Source organism: Balaenoptera musculus, chromosome 12, assembly GCF_009873245.2.
Source record: "Balaenoptera musculus isolate JJ_BM4_2016_0621 chromosome 12, mBalMus1.pri.v3, whole genome shotgun sequence".
NCBI classification, from domain to species: Eukaryota; Metazoa; Chordata; class Mammalia; order Artiodactyla; family Balaenopteridae; genus Balaenoptera; species Balaenoptera musculus.
This window is the reverse complement of record NC_045796.1, coordinates 784,821-800,133: the sequence shown is the minus strand read 5'-3', so window position 1 is coordinate 800,133 and position 15,313 is coordinate 784,821. Positions and strand designations below refer to the sequence as shown.

Sequence of the window (15,313 nt, the reverse complement as noted above, 5' to 3'; positions counted from 1 at the left end):
TCCTCTTTTTAAAAAATAATTATGTTAGGTTTTTCGGTTCTTGCAGCTAAAAAGAGCTTAACTAATGGACTAACAAATAGAAAGACTGCACACTTGGAAGTGTTTTGATTGGAGGGAGAGGTGTTAGTTAGGGAAGTATTAAATATATCAACATCTTTCTTTCAAACTTGGTAACTTCTTTCAAAAGAATGCATGTAGGGCTTCCCTGGTGGCACAGTGGTTGAGAATCTGCCTGCCAATGCAGGGGACACGGGTTCGAGCCCTGGTCTGGGAAGACCCCACATGCCGCGGAGCGACTAGGCCCGTGAGCCACAACTACTGAGCCTGCGCGTCTGGAGCCTGTGCTCCGCAACAAGAGAGGCCGCGATAATGAGAGGCCCGTGCACCGCGATGAAGAGTGGCCCCCATTTGCCACAACTAGAGGAAGCCCTCACACAGAAACGAAGACCCAACACAGCCGTAAATAAATAAATAAAATTAAAAACAAAAAAACAAAAAAAACACTAATTCATTTAAAAAAAAAAAAAGAATGCATGTAGTATATTAAGATACCATTCAAAATATCTGCCTTTGGAAGTTTTCCAAAAATCTATCTTAACATTTACTTAATTTGACATTTTACAAGTTTGCATCATAATATCCTGTAGCAAATTCTAATTTTCTTAAATCTAACTAGGATGATAAATAATTCCCCCATATTATAATCCATCATAAGCATTCATGTATTCGTATATATATATGAAAAAGGCATATACATATACCTCTTATACTTTTATACTTTGGGGTAATACAATGTTAATAAATATGATAACTAGTAAGTATAAAGGTAAAAATCCAGCTTTAACTTTGTTGTTAAAAGAATACAATTAAGCTTCAATTGGAGATATAAAAATATAGCTAATCAAAACTACTATGAGGTTCACAAATATAAATTTCATGTATTTTTGAAAAGTTGAGAAGTAAACACTCTTTAGTACATGTAACAAGCTATTCACAGTAAAGAGCAAATACTAAGGCCAATGCCACATAAGTTTCAGTTTCATGTTTCGCAGCAACCCAAGTGTCCCACGCAATATCCCAGATCCATCTGCTGGCAATCTATGAGAGAAATGTTTAGAAGACCCACTTTAGATCGAACATGTTAAGTAGTAATTTTTAAATCTATACAAATTTGATACTGTTTAGAAGATGCATCACTATCTCAGAAAGTTATACTTTAAAAGTAATTTGTCCAATCTTCCCTTTGCTGAAAAGACTTGACAGTGATGCTTCCTGGGTCCATCTTTTCTTTTACTGGAGCTGGTAAATTATCTAACACAGAAAGACGCTCCCTTAGCAGAGCGTGTGGGGGGCAGGAACAGGAGGCACTCTGTAATCTGGGTCTAGTAGTTCTGCGTGCGGTACTACTCTGCGGTGTTATAGTCCATAATAAGGAATTATTCTTCCCACCCTTAAAAGATTTTCGACCGGAAGTTTGTCTTGAAATTAAAAAATGGTATTGACTCTGTGAGCAGGCTGTTAAAAGAGAAACCCTAATTCCTTGTTTCACCTGCAAAGCCACACATCATCTTTTTCTGTGGTGGCTCTAAAATGGTCAAAAATCCTCTGTGGCATCTCCCATCAAGAGGCTGTCTATTTTTCCACCCTGTGAATATGAATTGGCCTAGGGACTTGCTCTGAGCAAAAGAATGTAACACTGTGCAACTTCCAAGAAAGGCCTTAAGAGGTCTTCTGCTCTCACCTCCTGGAATGCTGTGAGGAGCCCCACATGTAAGGAAGCCCGTTCGGTCCACTGGAGGAGGATGGCTCCTGTGCAGGGGGACCCAGGTGCCCCAGCCAACAGCCAGCACCAACTGTCACACCTGTGAGTGAGGCCGCGGTGGAACTCTAGGTCCAGCTGAGTCACTGGATGGCTGCAAGCGCATCCGTGAGACCGGCCGAAAATCCAAACAGCTAATCCAGGCCAAGCTGACCCACAGAATGATGAGCAAATAAATGGCTGGTGTCTTAGGCTGCTAAATTCTGGGGTGGGGCTACCTAAATACACCACAGCCTCTCTGGTTATTAGTCAAGCACAGCGAGTTCGCCCCGCCTTAGCGTCTCTGCGCTCCATGTTTTCCCTGCTTGGACATTCTCCCTGATCTTTGGCACGGCTGGTTCTTTCTTGTCATTCAGACATCAGAGGCCCTTCCCCGTCTCCAGACAATCCCAGGTAGTCACTCCGTCCATGGAGCACTTGTCACCATCTAGAAGCGTCTCGTTCCCCGAGCGTGCACGTAGGCTGTGGTGTAATTCTGTCCTCCCGGGAGCCTTGCTGACCGCCGTGTGGGCGGCAGCCTTCGGCCCAGCCAAATCCTCCCGCCGGGCTTCCTCAGGGGCCCCTCAGACTGTCCCGCCCCGCACAGTTGGCGCTCAACTCGCTAGAAACGCACACAGCTCTCGGGGTATAGCACTCTTACTTGTAAGTAATAGTAATAAGCCTTTCTCATGTAGGAATTGCTCAATAAATATTTATTGAAGTAATAAAAAAAAAAATAAGCCTTTCTGTTTATTGAGGACTCTGGGCTGGGCACTCTGTTAAGGATTTTAATACGGATAATCTCATTAAATCTTCACGTTAACTCTAGCAAGTAGGTTTTATCAGCCCCATTTTACAGAAGAAAAAACTATGTCCAGGCCAGAGGCAGTGTGTGTTGCTGCCAGGATTCATATCCAGGTCAACTGCACGCTAAAACCTAGGCTATTACATTCTCTGCATCATTTTATTTTCTTACACTCAAAATTGTGTTGCTTTATTTTCTTGACTGGAGTAAAAACTCCTTGGCATTCATGGTCCATGTCATATAATTTTCTGTATTTTCCTCAGTACCTATACCCATTATTTAGTGCCCTAAATAAATTTACTGGTTAATCAATTATTAAATGACATTAAATTGTCAAAACTGTTATGGTCAAGGAACAGAATACCCATGCAATTTAATAAATTATTAACAGAAAATTACCATTTCTAGCTTAGTATTTTTCAAATAATTCAAAGTGAAAGAAAATATAGTTCACATAATTATCCTTTCAGTCAAGATGCACCTCAAATGTGCCTTTGAGACATTGCAATAAATATCAAGTCACTTAGAGGGGAGACCTCATAGTTGAACTTGGTAGATGCTGATCAGTGAGGTACTTACATTGATTGCCTGACCCGTCTTTTGAATAAATAATACTTTTATAATGAACTTATAACGGTGGAACCCAAATTCTTTGACTGCTAGCAATATGCGATCTGCTAATTCAAGCGACAAATGAGAGAAGACTTTGTCATCATATTTGACATCTTTAAGATTTTCCTTTAAAAAAATTAAGAAAAATATTTTAATTTTCAAACCAAATATTTTCTAAACAAAAATTGAAGTAGAATATGTGTCTGATTAATACATATAACTTTTTGAAAAATATACATATTTCTAACCAAATAATATTAAATGGTTGATATGTTTACCAATTTATTTCAATAATAATTTTGAAGAAAATTTAGTTTTATTTCTTTATTTATTTTTTAATATTTGGCTGCATTGGGTCTTTGTTGCTGCACGGGCTTGCTCTAGTTGCAGGGAGCAGGGGCTACTCTTCGTTGTGGTGCTCGGGCCTCTCATTGCAGTGGCTTCTCTTGTTGCAGAGCACGGGCTCTAGGCATGCGGGCTTCAGTAGTTGTGGCACGCGGGCTCAGTAATTATGGCTCACGGGCTCAAGAGCACAGGCTCAGTAGTTGTGGCGCATGGGCTTAATTGCTCCGCAGCATGTGGAATCTTCCCAGACCAGGACTCGAACCCGTGTCCCCTGAATTGGCAGGTGGATTCTTAAGCACTGTGCCACCAGGGAGGCCCTAGTTTGGTGTTTTTTTTTTTTTTTTTTTTATGAAAGCTTCTTTCTTTCTTTCTTTCTTTCTTTTTGTCTGTGTTGGGTCTTTGTTTCTGTGCGAGGGCTTTCTCTAGTTGCGGCAAGCGGGGACCACTCTTCATCGCGGTGCGCAGGCCTCTCACTGTCGCAGCCTCTCTTGTTGCGGGGTACGAGCTCCAGACGCGCAGGCTCAGTAGTTGTGGCTCATGGGCCTAATTGCTCCATGGCATGTGGGATCTTCCCAGACCAGGGCTCGAACCCATGTCCCCTGCATTGGCAGGCAGATTCTCAACCACTGCGCCACCAGGGAAGCCTCCTAGTTTGGTTTTTAAATTATGTTCAATTGCCCTTCATTAGCAACCCTTAAGCTTAAGTTTTCCTTTACTAGATTACTGTGCCAAACAGTTATTAGGGAGACACAAGAGGAATTTTAAAACAAAGCTTCTGGGAATTCTTAGGTAGAGAATCTTAAATCTTTTTCAAATTTATATATTTGCTAAAATTCAGGAGCAGAGCCTGCATTATGTTATTCCTGTCTCTTTTTTTGGCCACGTGGCATGTGGGATCTCAGTTCCCCGACCAGGGATTGAACCCACACCCCCTGCATTGGAAGGGTAGAGTCTTAACCACTGGACAACCAGGGAAGTCCCTATTCCTGTCTTCTTGTCTCCACAAATTAAAGGCCACTGCTTTCTAATCCTGTTTCTATGGCTTCTCACTCTACTGCTTTTTTCTGTGGCCTTCAGGAGAGTATCAAGGAAATCAAAGATTTCTCATGTTTCTTACTAAATTAATATATAGCTGGGGGCAGGTGGGGAGACAGATGTGGGCCATGAAGGACTACATTTTCCTACAAACCGTAAGCAGACCTGAACCAGCTGGTGAGCAGGTGGCACCTGGCTTTGATTAACTGACTCAGACCAATGATAAATTAACCAATGTTCTGAGTTCTAATGACAACAAATGGATGCCTACCTGGTAATTTTATAGGCAAGTAAAACCAAATAAATTACCCATTTTTTGGTTTTGGTTCCCTTCTAGAATGCTTCTGGGTCTAAACTGGGTCTAGAAGCATTTAGTTCCCTCAGGCAATTGGCTCAATCTTTTGGACACTTAGCAACATCCATTCTCCCTTCTGAATCTGCCTAAGAGATCCCAGGCTTTATCTACATAAGTGTTCATTTTTAATAATAAAGAGCATGTGCTATAGGAAGATACCTATAAGCTCCATCAGTATATACTGTTTCCGTGTCTAGAACTGTGTTCAATTTTCCCTAAACGCAAAGGAAAATCCCCGGCCTCTCTATGACCCCTAGCCTTCCACCTATATTTCCAATAAGCTGTTCCAGGCCCCATCATGCTCAATGCAATTCTATAAGCTATCATATGCAAATACAATGTGAAATTCTACTATATTCAATAAACTTGAACTCAGTCTATGTGGTAGGGCTGAGTGAGAGACACACCAAAATGTATACTCAATCACAAATGCTTGCTATTAGTGTTTAGATCAGAGAATTAATAATTATTTTATTGTATTGAATTGAATTTATTTCCTGAAGTTATGAGCCATAATATCTTTACCAAATATTATCTGATAATTATTAATTCAGCTTAGAAATGTATCTATGTCTATGGTGGTGGAGGGAGGTTGGAGGGTAGGTTTCCTAAATATTCTTCTGCATTAATAAAGGTTAATTCATTTAAGAATTAACTTTGATACAATTAAAGGGACATTAATCATTTATACAGAATAAACTAAACATATGCTTTCTTCCCAATAGCTAGCTTACACCAGTTATTACTAAAGGAGTGCGTCTTGTAAATTAGAGGTGGGAGAGGGAGATTAGGCTGGGTAGAGTCCCACAAAGGGAATCTGGTCATCAGAAAAATCCTGGGTGCCTGGTGCCCAAAGGTGAAAAGGGGATTCAGAAAGAGTGGTCCCTTAAACAAACATTCTATAATTTAAAAGTTTTTAATTTGGCCCTTTATTAGGAAAGATGGTCAAGGGAATTCTTTCCATCTGAACCATGTAGTCTTCAGATACCAACAGTAGTATAATTAATATTGGTATTAGTATTACAGTATTAATTTTGTAAAATTGAAGAAGCTTTGTTGGACTAGCCTGAAAACATGTGTCTGAGTTTCGAACTGTCTTAAATGAACTTTAGATTCCAGCTGGGAAGAAAACCCATGCATAAATTGGGGATTGCCTGTTCTTAAGATGTTTCAGTGTTGTCATGAATCAATTTTTCACACATATTCAATATGGGTTTTTTTAATTCATTCCTCCAAATATGGGAGACACATGGAACCTGGAGGATAAATAATTTATGGATAATTAAGAGTTAAATGAAATAGCAAAAGAATATTCCTTTTGGTCTAGCTTTAATCATAGCATCAACATGAAGATTATTGTGTATGACTACAAAGTACTTTCATGTTTTCAGAGATAAAAGCTACAAAAAAATCAATCAGGGTAACTATACTGCCATAAATCTTAATACAGTTTATCAAACCCCCAAAGCTAAGATATTGTTATCATATATATCTATCAACCTACCTTTAATATCTGCTGGACTTTCGTTTCTACTGAATGAGCCTGGAATTTTTTCAGTGGCTCCATTCTATATGAATTAGCAAACTTTAGTTTTGCCAGGGCACTCTTCCATTCTTTACCTGTATCAGCAATTGAGTCATCAAATGGTGGCTCTACGTACTGAACATCATGAATTGATTCTCTCAGTCTTTCTCTTAAAATCTGTGCATACTGAAAGGAGGAAGAGAGAGACAGAGAGAGAGAGATTACTTTTTTAATTGTAAAATGAAATTTCGGTTTTAAGAACCCTGGTGCAATGGGACAGGACTGACACAAAGCTTGTAAATCCATTATAAGACTTCTATGATTATGTGGTTGCTAAATCCTAGATTCACTCCTGGCTATCAATTTGGTAAAAGAAGAAAAAAGAATATAGCTATCATCTATCTATTTATCTATAAACACAAATACACACAAACACAAATTTGAATGCATATATTTAGAACATCCATGGAAGATGCAAAAGAACTAGAAACAAGAGTGGCCCCTGAGAGGGCAACTGAGTGGCTAGAAGACTGGTATGTAAGGAAAACCTTTCATGTTCCCTGCCCTGACATTATGAAAATATTATCCTTTATTGTCTTCTTATAATTTTAATTATTTTATCTTTGAATAATACAATTATTTACATAACACATTTGTCTTAAATTGAAAAGATAACAAAAGTGTATTGATTTGGTATATACATCTTTCTGTGCTTTTTACATTCAACATTTATTGTATGACATTCAACCTGTCTTAAAGAACTACTGATTTAGTGGCTACTATGGTTCAGTTAAGTACTCTAGGCTCTGAAGTTACAGCGGTGAACTTCATTATAATAACCAGGAATTAATTGTTTTACTTGTATTAACTCATAATCAAGGACTCTGCACTCATGGAGTTATCCTTCTAGTGGGGAGGAGGACTGATAGACAATAAAAACATATATAGGGAAATGAATAAGCCACTTTAAATAGTGGTAATTGCTATACAAAGAAAATCACATGACTTGATAGAAACTCATCATGAGGGCCTAATTTGGACTGAATAATTGGAGAAGTCCCTTCAGTCTGGTTTGGGCTGAAGTCTAAAAGGAACAGGAAATAGGAAGGACAAAGAACATGTTCTGAGAATAGACGTGTGTTTGGTTGTCTGGATCGTTTAGAGTGAGGAAAATAGTAGTAACAGAATAAGGTTAAAAAGGTATCATGGGGCTTCTCTGGTGGCGCTGTGGTTAAGAATCCACCTGCCACAGGGGAGACGGGTTCGAGCCCTGGTCTGGGAAGATCCCACTTGCCGCGTAGCAACTAAACTCATGAGCCACAACTACTGAGCCCGCGCACCTAGAGCCCGTGCTCCGCAACAAGAGAAGCCACCGCAATGAGAAGCCCGCGCGCCGCAACTAGAGAAAGCCCGCGCACAGCAACGAAGACCCAATGCAGCCAAATATAAATAAAATAAATACATTAAAAACAAAAAGGTATCATGTAGGACTAAGTAGAATTTGAAAAGGAATTTGAAATTTATTCTCAGAACAATGAGGAGCCATTGGAAGGATTTAAACGGGCAAGTGATATTTTCTAATTTACAGTTTTAAAAGACTATTGTGGCTGCTGTATGGTGAATAGGTTATAAGGAGATCAGGGCCTGAGGTAATAATTTATAGTTTAAAATACTTGTTTACAAATAATGTTAATGATAAATAACTTTGTAACTGTACAATAGCTTTTCTTTTTTTTTTTTAATTTGTAATTTATTATTTATTATTTTTATTTTTGGCTGTGTTGGGTCTTCATTTCTGTGCAAGGGCTTTCTCCAGTTGCGGCAAGTGGGGGCCACTCTTCATCGCGGCGCGCGGGCCTCTCACTATCGCGGCCTCTCTTGTTGTGGAGCAGAGGATCCAGACGCTCAGGCTCAGTAGCTGTGGCTCACGGGCCCAGTTGCTCTGCGGCATGTGGGATCTTCCCAGACCAGGGCTCGAACCCGTGTCCCCTGCATTGGCAGGCAGATTCTCAACCACTGTGCCACCAGGGAAGCCCCTACAATAGCTTTTCAAACCAGGAACATGGTTTGCTTCTGCATTTACAGAAGAACTTTTATTTACAATTAATTTTTTATGTTACAAAAATTTCTTTCAATTTATTCTGAAGCATTAATTCCTTTGATATTCTTTCAATGTCCCATTTAAGGTGATTTAAAAACACATTTTATGTTTTTAGCAGTTGTATAACATAAAAATACCATTGTTCCCTACTAAAATTTTATTAATTTTAATGTTTATTACATCTTGATTTTCCTACAGTTCTACGTATTTCTATCACTCCTCTTCATTTTTCACACCTTACTTCATAGACCAGTAGTTTAAAATGTATATATTAAAAATCATATTCCCAGGAATACTATGGGAAAATATTTATTCTCTACCATTGATGTTTCTATGTGGCAGAAACTGTTATTGGAGCAATACTTCCCCTTCTTTGCCCTCTCATTTGTTCCTCTCTGAGGGAGTTTATGTGATAAGCAAGTTAGGGAGAGGAAGAGCATGTTTAGTGCAGAATCTCCCCAGCTCGCCTCTTGACATCTGATTATAAGAAGTACATATTTTCTGTTCCACCACTGCATATGCTTTACAGAGATAGGACATCATCTTAGATATAGGTCATCATCCAGATAGACCCATGACTAGGTGAGCTGCTTTAATTTAGGTAGAAATGTTACCAATTTCCATCCTATTTTTCATCCCTAATGGTTTGTTAATATGGTGAGTTACATTGATTTTTGAATGTTAAACCAACCTTGCATTCCTGGAATAAACCACACTTGAGCATATTATTATTTTACTGAAGTTTGTACCTTTTAACCCCCTTCACCCATTTTGCCCACCCTCCAGCCCTTTCCGCACACCCCCAACCTCTGGCAACCACCAATCTGTTCTGTGCATCTGTGAGCTTCCACATATAAGAGAGATCATATGGCATTTGTCTTTCTCTGACATTTCATTTAACGTAATGCACTTGAGACACATCCATGTTTTTGCAAATGGCAAGATTTCACTCTTTTTTGTATATATACACCATATCTTCTTTATTCATTCATTCATCAATGGACATTCAGGTCATTTCCATATCTTGGCTATTGAAAATAATGCTGCAATGAACATGGGGGTGCATATACCTTTTTGAATTAGTGTTTTTGTTTTCTTCAGATAAATACCCAGAAGTGGAATTACTGGATCACATGATAGTCCTATTTTTAACTTTTTGAGGAACCTCCCTACTGTTTTCCATAGTGGCTGCATGAATTTACATTCCCACCAACAGTGCACAAATGTTCTCTTTTCTCTACATCCTCACCAACACTTATCTCTTGTCTTTTTGATAACAGCCATTCTAACAGTTGTGAGTTTTGATATGAAACTTTCCTGATTAGTAATGTTGAGCATCTTTTCATGTATCTGTTGGCCGTCTGTATGTTTTCTTTGGAAAAATATCTATTCAGATCTTCTGCCCACTTTTTTCATCAGATTTTTTTTGGAATTGGAATTGGAATAGGGATTGGAATTTCAAAAGGGATTGTATTATATTAAATCTGTAGGTCCTTTTGATACTATGGAAATTTTAACAATATTAATTCTTCCAATCCATGAGCATGAAATATATTTCTATTATGTCTTCAATTTTTTCATCAATGTCTTACAGTTTTCAGTGGAGAGGTCTTTCATCTCCTTGGTTAAATTTATTTCTAAGTATTTTATTCTTTTTGATGCAATTGTAAATGAGATTGTTTTCTCTTTCTGTTAGTTCATTATTAGTACATAGAAACTCAACAGAATTTCTTATATTGATTTTGTATCCTGCCACTATACTGGATTTGTTTTTTAATTCTAATAGTTTTTTTTTTTTTGGCAGAGTCTTTAGGATTTTCTATATATAATATCATGTCATATACAAAAAGCAACAATTTTGCTTCTTCCTTTCCAATTTGAATGCCTTCAATTTCTTTTTCTTACCTAACTGTTCTATCTAGAAATTCCAGGACTATGTGAATAAAAACAGCAAAAGTGGGCATCCTTGTCTTTTTCCTGATCTTGCAGGAAAAGCTTAGTTTTTCACTACTGAGTATAATGTTAGCTGTAGGCTTTTGATATACAGCCTTTATTATGTTGAGGTACATTCCCTCTATAACCACCTTGTTGAGAGTTTTTTAAAAAAACCATAAATGGGTGTTAATTTTTGTCAAAGCTTTTTCTGCATCTATTCGAATTATCATGAGATTTTTTTTTTTGATCATGAGATTTTTATCCTTCATTTTGTTAATGTGGTGTATCACACTGATTGATTTGCATATGTTGAACCATCCTTGCATCCCTGGAATAAAATCCCTTTGATCATGGTGTATTATCTCTTTAATGTGCTATTGAATTCAGTTTGCTAATATTTTGTTGAGGATTTTTCCATCTATGTTCATCAGGAATACTGGCCTATAATTTTTTCTTGTGGTGTCCTTGGCTGGTTTTGGTATTAGGGTAATGCTGGCCTTGAAAATGAGTTTGGAAGTGTTCCCTCCTCTTCTATTTTTTTGGAAGAGTTTGAGAAGGACTGGTATTAATTCTTATTTTAATATTTGGTAGAATCCACCAGTGAGGCCATCTGATCCTGGACTTTTGTTTTAGGTAGGTTTTTGATTACTGATTCACTCTCCTCACTAGTAATCAGTCAATTCAGATTTTTTCTTTCTTCATGACTCAGTCTTGGAAGGTTGTATGTTTCTAGGAGTTTATCCATTTCTTCTAGGTTGTCCAACTAGTTGGCATAGTGATCTCTTATGATGTTTTGTATTTCGGTGGTATCAATTTTAATTTCTTCTCTTTAATTTCTGATTTTATTTATTTGAGTTTTCTCTCAAGTCTTGGTCAGTTTGTCCCCTCTCCTCACTTGGGGATCCAAAGATAATAAAAGTTTTGCCTGAAATTTTCCCATAGCTCATTTCAGATTTTCTATTGCTGTCTCTAAATTCACTAAGCCTGCTCTGCAGTGTCAAATCTGCTGTTAATTCCACTCAGTTTATTTTACATTTCCAACATTATATTTTTCATCTGTAGAGGTTTGACCTGGATTTACCACGCTTAATCTTTTCTGATTTTTTAAAAAAAAATTTATTTATTTATTTGGCTGTGCCCAAGTCTTAGTTGCAGCAGGTGGGATCTTTGTTGCCGCAGGCGGGATCTTAGTTGCCACATGCAGGATCTTCAATGAGGCATGCAGAATCCTTAGTTGCAGCTTGCAGGATCCTTAGTTGCGGCATGTGGGATCTAGTTCCCCGATCAGGGATCAAACCCAGGCCCCCTGCATTGGGAGCATGGAGTCTTAACCACTGGACCACCAGGGAAGTCCCTCTCCTCATTCTTGAACAGAACATAATATTAACTCTTTTATAATATCAGTATTTTATAACTGCTTTAATGTGATGAAAACTAATATAACACAATAACTGTTTTATAATAACCACTTTAGTGTCCTTTTACACTATTTCTATCTTTTTATCATTTCTGGGTGTTTTGTTTCTTCTCTCCATTTTGAGTTGTACTTTTCTGCTTCTTAGAAGGTATGCTAATTAAACACCAGATATTGTGAATTTTACCTTCTGTTTTAGCTGTATATTTTTGTATTCCCACATGCATTCTTGAGCTTTCTTCTAGAATGCAGTAACTTGGAAACACTGTAATCCTCTCGAGGCATGTCTTTAAGCTCTGATAGGCCAAACTAGAGAAAACCCTAAGTCTAGGGCTTTTTTCCCCCAATACTGAGACAATACACTTCTTAGCACTCTAACCAATGCCCTATGATTTACATGGTTTTCCACTCTTACTGGTGGGAAAAAAAAAATCTATTTTGTGTGAGTCCAAGGATTTTTTTCTGTTTCTTTTGGGTGGTTCTTTCTCTAGCCACACCTGACTTCCTCACCAGATGCATTGATGTACTAAGCGGAAGACTTGAGGAAAATCCTCTGCAGATCTTGGGAACTGTTTGTACAGCTCCCTCCTCTCTAATACTCTGCTCTTATATCACCCTGACCTACCCTGACTCCCAAATCATTCTCAACTAAGGGAGACACCTCCATAAGGTATGGGCTGGAAGCCCTCACCAGGCAGTACATTAGGGGAAATCTTGGGGCTCACCTTTCTTGTGTCTCATCTCTCAAAGATCACAATCCTGTCTTACCTTACATCCAGCCAGTGGAAATAAGTACTTCATACATTTTGTGTAATTTTCTGTAGTTTCTGGTAGGAGTTACTCCATGTTGGCTTCTAGTAGAAGTCCTTAATCAGAAATACACCTGCTGTTTTAATCATCTGTCAGACTGCTTTATGTTTTAGTTGGGGAAGAAAGGCATTATAGCTCTCCAAACCTCTTAAAAATGAAATTTTTATTTTGTTCTTTTCCATTAATAGAATGCTTCTCCAGGGTACTGCCATCTTCTTTTCCTCTCACAATACACCCAACGGATACAACTATATTATATCATTAACAGTGGCTCTCAACTGCAATGAATTCCTTGGGGATAGGGCATGCATTTGTGGTTTAAAAATAACAATCAGAGATTCTAACATGCTGAAAACTCACATCTCTGCCATTTCTTCCATATATATATATATATTGGCTTTCTGATTTAGTATTCTCTTTATTAAGAGTATTTTATCTCTTAATTAAGGAAGAATCTTTGTAGTCACTTCCAAAAATTAGAAATAGGTTTTAAATATGAAGAACTTTTTGGTATCTGAGTTTAATTATTTAACCTGAGTTAAATCTGAGTTTAATTATTTAACCTATTGATATGGCATTTCCTTATGTTGAGCCTACAATCCTAGAAATAAAAGAGCATGGTCATGAGATGCCATTACATTAAAGTATTTCTAAAAGCTGTTTGCTAGTATTAAAGATTTTCAAATGTACGTAGACAAGTGAGACTAACCAAGTTTTCAATTTTCAGTAATTTGTTTAAGGTTTTGGAATCTTTGGTTGCAAACAATAAGCACGGAATCTTGTTAACCATATACATAACTAATTGGAAAGATATGGAGTAGCTCACAGAATGGAAGAGAAGCCTAAAGAGTCAGACACTTGAGACAGGTCAGTATGCCGCCTTCAATTTAAATTAATCTCAACCATTTTCTTTAATTATTACAGGAAGAGTTCATCTAATCAGCCTAGTTTTGGTCTCATCCTCACCACAAAGTTAAGGAAGGTGACTGACAGTCCCACCAAAACTCTATCCAATAGGGAATTACTTAATTCTCCAAAGGAAAATTGAGTTCCTACTAGTAGAAGAAAATAAATGGATGCAGGAGAGAAAAAATCAAAAGACATTTATAACAATTAAATTGTGTGTCCTAATCTTTCTTATGCTCGGGATCATGAGAATAATCAGCTACCTGAAAGTCAGGAATAACTAATTAGTGACTCACTGCCCTCAGGCACATTTAGTGAGCATTTGTGAAATCTTTTCTCAGTCTCTTCCCAATTCAATTTTCTTACCTGTAGAAGCCCAGATTTTAAAGACAGCTATGGTTAATCACATTCATAGCAAATAAGCAAGAACTGCCTTGGTCCATGTCCCCCTTTCTCCAGATTCTGGCCTATATACCAAGTGAACCTATCTGTCGTCCCCTCCTTTTGGATTCAGACTTCCTCACTTTTCAAGACTTCAGATCTTCAGTAGACAGTAAGTTTATAAAAGGCACCTCAAAATACAAATATTTTTCATTACTGCAGGCGACCTATCTGTTTCTCAGACTTATTACGAGGCAATACAACAAAGTTTCTGGGAGCATGAATTTAAAATCCAATATATTAAGGTTTCTAGCCTTACTGTGCTTTTTCTTGGTTCTGCGAACTTGCCCTATTTATTTTTCCTCCTTTTGTTTCTTTTTCCTCTGTAAAATGCAGACACCAAAGAGCAGTCATTAGAACCTGAAATGCTGCCAGGACTTTTTTTTTGCGGGGGCAGTGGGAAGGATTCTGTTATTTGAAATAAGGATCTTCAAAAATTAGTGTTTTGCCTATTATCTCTCCTTCATCCTGTTGATTATGGGTCCCACGAAGTAGGTATGAAAAGAAACAATTATAGGCAAGTGGACCAGAAGTCCCAGCTCTACCATTACAGTTTTGTACCCTTGGACAAATTATTCTCTCTCTCAAAGTCTCAATAAAAGATGGAGTGTCCATCACAGTAATGGTTTTCACACTATGCTCATACAGAAATCCTGGTGTTATACCACCAATAAAATTGAATATCATTTTGCATTAATTTCAGACAGTAAGTTAATGGACAGAATTATTTTCAATTTAACTTCCTCTCTCGTATGTTCTTCAAATACTGAGGCTGCTGCTGTTTACAAAAACTCAAAACATCTCATTGTTCTGCTTGGTATATCCAATCCAAATATTATTATTATTATTATTATTATTATTTTGAAGCACAGCACACATACACCTACTTCTGGCTAGTAAAGCTGCGGTTTGTGTGGTGGCACTAAACACACTAAAATTACGTTATTTCTGGGGAAAGCGCCTCTTAGGAAACCTGAGCTGAACAAATCTGAAGAGAACTGAAGAAGCTGTTTCAGTCAGTTAGCGCGGTGGTCTAGGGTCTACACCACAAAAGCCGGAGCTCTGCAGCCTAGGGGTTGGCCCTCGTCCCGAGTCTCCTCACTCACTGCCTCCTTCTCGAACATGCTAGGCCTCCTCTCTTTCCGAGGCGTCATCGGCGGCTGCAAAGGCGCCGCAGTAGACGGCAGCTTCCCACCCCGTCCCCGCTTCTCCATCGCCCAGGCTCTCGCGG

At 38.1% G+C, this 15,313-nt stretch overlaps 1 protein-coding gene across 3 annotated transcripts; it reads right to left on the bottom strand.

The window, feature by feature from the left end:
* Positions 1 to 471: 471 nt before the first annotated feature.
* DYNLT2 (dynein light chain Tctex-type 2) lies at positions 472 to 15,309 on the bottom strand. Of its 3 annotated transcripts, XM_036870912.1 has the most exons (4): positions 15,189 to 15,309; positions 6,455 to 6,661; positions 3,183 to 3,341; positions 472 to 1,098 (listed from the first exon to the last, which is right to left on the bottom strand). In XM_036870912.1, exons 1-4 carry the CDS (start codon positions 15,294 to 15,296, stop codon positions 988 to 990), a joined length of 585 nt encoding a protein of 194 aa, XP_036726807.1. In that variant the 5' UTR covers positions 15,297 to 15,309; the 3' UTR covers positions 472 to 987. The 3 variants fall into 3 exon arrangements, with proteins under 3 accessions (XP_036726807.1, XP_036726808.1, XP_036726809.1); XM_036870913.1 differs by lacking the exon at positions 3,183 to 3,341; XM_036870914.1 differs by lacking the exon at positions 3,183 to 3,341 and having other exon boundaries at positions 1,016 to 1,098; positions 6,571 to 6,661.
* Positions 15,310 to 15,313: the final 4 nt, after the last annotated feature.

What these genes read in the sequence shown, in the direction of transcription:
- DYNLT2 (XM_036870912.1), bottom strand. Translation starts at nt 15,296, where the DNA reads ATGGAGAAGCGGGGACGGGGTGGGAAGCTGCCGTCTACTGCGGCGCCT. An exon ending in GCATGTTCGAGAAGGAGGCA is followed by an intron (nt 6,662 to 15,188) that starts GTGAGTGAGGAG and finishes TCCTCCTTTCAG; the next exon opens with TATGCACAGATTTTAAGAGA. An exon ending in AAGTCCAGCAGATATTAAAG is followed by an intron (nt 3,342 to 6,454) that starts GTAGGTTGATAG and finishes ATTTTTTTAAAG; the next exon opens with GAAAATCTTAAAGATGTCAA.